General features: G+C 36.9%; 1 protein-coding gene across 1 annotated transcript; it reads right to left on the minus strand.

The window, feature by feature from the left end:
- Window positions 1–731: 731 nt before the first annotated feature.
- LOC132046991 (vegetative cell wall protein gp1) lies at window positions 732–2,406 on the minus strand. The gene is made up of 2 exons (XM_059437854.1): window positions 1,964–2,406; window positions 732–1,864 (listed from the first exon to the last, which is right to left on the minus strand). Exons 1-2 carry the CDS (start codon window positions 2,151–2,153, stop codon window positions 951–953), a joined length of 1,104 nt encoding a protein of 367 aa, XP_059293837.1. The 5' UTR covers window positions 2,154–2,406; the 3' UTR covers window positions 732–950.
- Window positions 2,407–6,432: the final 4,026 nt, after the last annotated feature.

Genomic DNA, 6,432 nt, shown 5'->3' on the forward strand with positions numbered 1-6,432 from the left:
CAAATGTTCCCTTATAACATACTGTTAGTTCACTTTTTGCTTTAATGGAAAGCCAGTAAGGAATTCATTAGTTTTTCAAACTTTTAAACCTCCAATAACTATGGAAATAATGAAGGTGATTTGATAGTTGCCAGGGTAAAAAAAGAAGTTGATCAATATTGTTGTTATTGCTGATAACTGAAAAATTATTGGTATAGTCCTTTTAGTAATAGAACTCTACGTAGTGAGGAGAACCGTATACCTGCTTAGGAGCTGCTCTTCCTTTTAGGCAATTACCATTAAAAGAATTGCAAGATTCTTTCTGCACAGTTGCTTTGTATACGGGACAGGATTTAACATTACAACAACAACATACCCAGTGAAATCCCACAAAAGTGAAAAGTGGGGTCTGGGAAGGGTAGAGTGTATGTAGACCTTACCCCTACCTTAGGAGGTAGAGAGGCTGTTTCTGGTTGACCCTTGGATAGGGTTTAACATTCATAAAATAAAAGAAGTTTCAGTAATATTAGTATTAGCATCTAAGTAACAAATCTAGTTGTAAGTGTTAAGTTTCCAGTACTTCTAAAGCTAAGAATTAGTTTAATTCAGCTCTTCTTTTGATCAGGAGTTCAGAAACTAGATTCAGGCTTTTGGTTCCTGAAGTATGTAACAAGCAGGTTGACCAATTTTTCTTAATATAATAAAGGTTAAATATGTACTAGCAATAGCCATGATTTGATATATATACTCAGTTACAGATAAGTTTAGCTTTTATTGAAGTAGCATTACAAATCATACAGTCACCTTGATGTCTAACAAAAACAAGATGGAACTGAGCATTAGAAAATTACAAAGGTAAACAGAAAGGTAGTAAAACAAAATGGAGTATGTTTATGGAGAATTACACACAGTGCATAATAAAAAAGTAATAGCTAGCTATATTGCAGGGGTTTGTGTAACTGTATTGTGGACTAAGGAGAATGGTTCTTCTTTTGCAGAGATGAAGAAGTAGCAGCTGGAGGAACACCAGGTATGAGTGGAGGGAGAGGTGGGAAGAGAGAAGGGGGTGGGGGTGGGGGAGATGGAGTTATACCAGGTATGAGTGGTGGGATAAATGGAGGAAACAATGAAGGTGGAGGGCGTGGAGGTGAAGGGATTATCGGAGGAATTATTGAAGGTGGAGGAGAAGGGAATAAGGGAGGAAATATGGAAGGAGGAGGAGAGGGGATGACTGGAGGAATTATGGAAGGTGGAGGTAATAATGGGTTTGGAGGAAGGATTGAAGGTGGTGGAAGAAGTGGATTTGGAGGCAAGGGAAGTCCTCCTATTGGATTGAAAAATCTTGGCTTAGCTGCAGCTTCTGATTGTGAGTACTGTTTGCTAGATTCTTTAGATACTGGAAGTCCTGGAAGATCTGGCAAAGGAGGAAGCAATGGCAAAGGAGGTAGCCTAGGAAGAGGTGGAAGTAAAGTACCTGGTGCTGGTGGATCTTGAATTGGTGGGTAAAATGTGGGATCATTAGGATTTGAAATAGCAGACTTTTGAGGATCTATTAATTTCTTTTTTGAATTTTGGATGCTTGGCTTTTGGCTACATAGATCTGGCTGGTTAAGAGGTTTGAATGTGAAGAAACCTGCAGAGAATATGTGAGTCCCTTGTTTTCTCGACTTGAGATGAAGGGAAGATGAAGTTGCTGTTGACGCCACAGCACAATATGGCTCACTGCTCTTAATCAGCTTCACAGAACATCCCTTGATTTTCTTGACATGTTTGCTTACAGAGATAGGAAGGTCTACACTGAATTTTCCATGCTCATTGGTTTTCACCTCCTTGTAAAAACTTGATTCAGTGGTTGAGTCAGCACATTCTACAGCAACAGTAGCACCTAAAAGCAGAGATTTAAATGCGCATTAATGAACTGAAAGCGCTCAATAGAAACACAAGAAAGATGATATAGTTAAATATTTTGACAAGAAATATGAACCTGAAATGAAGTGACTAGCCCCTGAGAATTGCTGCTGGAAGCAAGTATCACAGAAAACAGTTCCCACAACGACGGCAGTTGGGTGATGCGTATGGCTAGTGCTCCTTGCCTGTGAAGTCGAAAGGTTATGGAATGTGAAACCAAGAGAGAGGACTACAATCCAAACCCAAGATATTCTGATATTCATCATGTTTTGGTCTCCTGTAAAGTTCAGTTTTCAAGATCAGAAACAACCATAAGAATTCTCAGTTTCTAAACAGAGAATTTGGGTCATTTGCTCGGCTTTCTATAGTTAGAAAGGCTAAAGTATCTAATGTGGTTCTTCTAGTTTTGTGGGATACTGAGACATGAAGTTCAGAACTCTTTGACATTAATTTATAAGGGGAGTGGCTAAGCCCTCTTTATGTCATTCATGCAGAGACCAGTGAACTGCAAGCTAGCAACAGTAATTACACTCATCTCCTTACTACCACCAGACAGAGACAAGAAAACGAGAAAGTTTTTTGGGACAGATAAGCAGAAACAGTATTAATTAAAAAGGTATAATAGTAACTTTGCTTGTCTGTATCTCTCTCTTTTCAACATAGGTGGTTTGTCTTTTAGTTGGTAAGGAATGAAAAATACGATGGAGAGACAGTTGAGGTCCCAGTTGGTTCACGAGCCTCTATACCAGCCACAAAAATCTTTGCCCCTCGTGAACTTGTGAAAAAAAGAATTGTCCATTCTCTTTGCACAATAACAATTATAGAATTGGAACAAGAGTAGGGACATGCATATGTATCATAATGTATTACTAAGTTTTTGCTTATCCACACTTTTATTCAGGTCGGCCATGACCACGAGATTGATGCCCATTATGAAATTTACAGTTAGGAAATTAACTTTGCCTTTTAACTGACAATGGACTTTTGAGGAAATCTCATTCTTCAGTCATATGAAACTTTTAATACCCTTCATCTCATAGGATCAACAATTGTTCCTAACTTTATATTACATGCCGACATGACTATAAAAAGTGCTTTACGGCTGAGCAATTCCCACATGTTTGTTAAACCTGTTTAATCCTTCTTAAAATCCACAAAACAACTTGCAGAATCTCGTTAGATCAGATAAATAAGATTAATACCCTAATACATAGCATAGTTGGCAAAAGAGGTTTCCCTAATAACCTGCACAAGCAGTTTCGCAAATACTGACTTTGTAATTTGGGGGTGCAATAATTTCGATGATAGTGACATAAATATTCTCTTCATCATATACTTGGAGCTGAAAATGATACTTTTGTCACACGTGATCTTTCTCTCTCTCTTCACGGGTTATTAGAAGAAAATTGGGGACGTCAATCTTTTTGTCAGAATTAGAATAGAGGTATATTATTTCTTCCAACTTGGCTTCAGGCCAGAAGCCGTATTTAGGAAGGAAAAATAATGGACGACTCTGATCCTATCAAATCAATTCGAGTTTGGAATTTGCACCAGGTAATGCGAATCATCACTCATTTTCTTAAAGCTTAATCTTCTGAATTAAAGTCAAGATCTTTGCGGATTAAATTACTTAATAAGTTATATATGAGTCCTAGTTTAACTATTATTTGCATCTTTTTCCTGATTCTGTATGAGCTAGTTTTCCCACATTTCACTTCATGGATATTCTAATTTCTAAGCTCTCAATTAGCGTACATGTAGTTAGCAGAAAATAACCAAACATGAACGTGCATGGTCCAATTGGAACGACTCAAAAGTATATATGTTAGTAGGGGTGTCCGTGGGTGTTATATTATTTTGTTGGCATTCAGTATTTATACCAAATCAATGAAGAATATATATATTTTTTATAGATATATCATATATTTGTATTTATCACTTAACCATGATTAAGTGCTACTCCATCTGTTTCAAAAAAACCGTCTTGATTTGAATTACAAGGGTCAAACTAACTAATGCGGTGTGAATTCGGACATATAATCTTTAAGTTTTTTGAATAGAACTTACATATTTAGAAGCTACATAAAAAATACTACAAGTTACAAATTCACAATAGTTAACAATTTAAAATATTTACAAAGTATTTAAAAAAATTATGGTAAAAGAAAATATCCTTTGACCGTCCAGATAACCAAGCCAATCTTTTTGGGACGGAGTATATATTTTCACTTTAATTTATAACTATTATGATTAAATTTCTTTGTTCATGTAAATATGCGGGTGTGAGTAAGAATTTATTGTTTGCAGTTTGATTGATTCGGTGTTTGCTTATGAACATTAAACTTACTAATTAAGCAAACTTAAAATTATGAAACTAAAACTGAAAGAGCACATATGCATTACGTAGTAATCATGCTGAGGGAGTTTAACTTGACCTTCTATTAAAATAAATAATAGCAAATTCCCTTTCTTCTCATTTCTCCATATTCTTTCACTGTGCAAATTTGAAGAGGTTGCGGATTTGAAACTCACCTATAGGGCTAGGCTAATCTGGTCCACTATTGAAGCGTGATAGGAATGGGCAATTTGCAGGATTGTCCTTCCCCAGGGATGGTCTTTAATTTTGTCTCTCAAATTGGTAGTCTTTAATTTTTGTCCTTCGCTAAATTTTTTTGATTTCGGGTTCGAACTCCCGCTCAGTTAAAATTTTTAAAAAGATTCTCAAGATAGAGTTTGGATTCGCAAGGCAGAGTTTTGCCTTCAAAATTCTACCTTGCCTTGCGAATCCAAACATATGCCTTGCGAAAATTTCTTCTTCTTCTTCTTCTTTTTTTTTTTTTTTTTTTTTTTTTTTTAAATTGAGCTGGGGTTTGAACCCAGAACCTCGGGGTATTAGGCGAAGGCAAAAAATTAAAGACCACCAATATGAAGGAAAAAAAATTAAAGACCGCCCCAAATGTTTGAAGGGAAAAAATTAAAGACCACCCCAAATGAAGGGCAATCCGCGCATAAAAAAGGGATAGTAATATGTATGCTTGTTAGAAAGGGACAATTAGCAGTAATGCCCTTATTTTGGGGTGGTCTTTAATTTTTGTCCATCAAAATGAAAGTATTTAACTTTTGCCCTTCGCCTAAAACCTCAGGGTTCTAGGTTCGATCCCCTGCTCAGGCGAAAAACTAAAAAAAAAATTCGCTAGGCAGAGATTGCCTACAAACTCTACCCCATAAGGCAGAGTTTGCAGGCAAATTATGCCTTATGGGGCAGAGTTTGCAGGAAAATTATGCCTAACAGGCCAAAGTTTGCCTGCAAACTATGCCTTAAGGTAGAGTTTTGCAGGCAAACTATGCCTTAGCAAACTCTATCTTAAGGTAGAGTTTTGGGCAAAACATTGCCTTAAGGCAGAGTTTCGCAGGCAATCGAAACTCTGCCTTGCGAATCCAAGTTCTACCTAGCAATTTTTTTTTTTTTTAAATTTTTTTTGACTGAGCGGGGTTTGAACCTGGAACCTAGAAGTTTTAGGCGAAGGACAAAAATTAAAGACCAGTGCATTTGAAGGGCACTCCGCACAACAAAATATTACGAAAGTTCTCTTGGGCTTCTTATAACCAAACTTGCAATATTCATAGCTAAAATGAGTGGATAAGTGCTCAAATAGCAGTATCTAGGGCACTATTGAAAAATATAGATGTCAGAGTTTATAATTTTTTTAAAGTTTAATTGCCCCATAATCAAATTTTAGACTTGTGAATATGAAGTTGAAAATTGCGGATATGAAGTTTCTGAATATGGAACATCATAACAACGAATTGGAATGGCACATACGAGTCTAAAGTTGGGATTGTCAAGACTAACTTCAGACCCCAATATCTAAAATTGGCATATAGCATGTGAAATTTGAACTTCAAATATTAGTGAGGCTTGACAATCCCAAGTTTAGATGGCCAAAGTGACACATATAGCCAATTTGAGGACTGTTATTTATCGCATAACTAAAGCTTATAATTTTTTGTAAGTTTAGCCACTTCAAAATCATCTTCACTCACAGGGTTGGAGTTCAAAAAATTCAGGTTTGGAGCTTGACTTGACAGTGTCAAACTTCAGACAGTAGATCTAAGGGCAAACATGTCAAGTGAGCTGTGTCGTGCCGGGCCATGCCGAGAAGTTTAAACGTGGGACACATAGGGGCTGGGGCAGGGTTGGGTTGGGTTGTAGTTGAGGGCCCCGGCTAAGGCCGGGCTTAGGGAAGGAAAGGGGTGTCTAGCCCAGCCCCTACCCGGATAGAGTGTACCCCCCGAGCTAGCCGATCCGGGTTTTAGTTAGTGGGCAGGGCCGAGTTTTCTTTTTTTATTTTATTATTTTTTTTAAAGCAAAATTCTAATACTAAAATTGACATTTACATTTACTAATACTAATAAACACTTACATCTAATGATAAATTTGCTAAACTAAAAAAAAGAAAAGATTTAGTCGTTGTTTAATTAAAGAAGCTAGCTGTTGCAACTGCAATCCAACTTCCAACCAGGAGGGAGTACGACTCTTTAGAG

The sequence above is a fragment of the Lycium ferocissimum genome, chromosome 2, assembly GCF_029784015.1.
Source record: "Lycium ferocissimum isolate CSIRO_LF1 chromosome 2, AGI_CSIRO_Lferr_CH_V1, whole genome shotgun sequence".
Lineage (NCBI taxonomy): Eukaryota > Viridiplantae > Streptophyta > Magnoliopsida > Solanales > Solanaceae > Lycium > Lycium ferocissimum.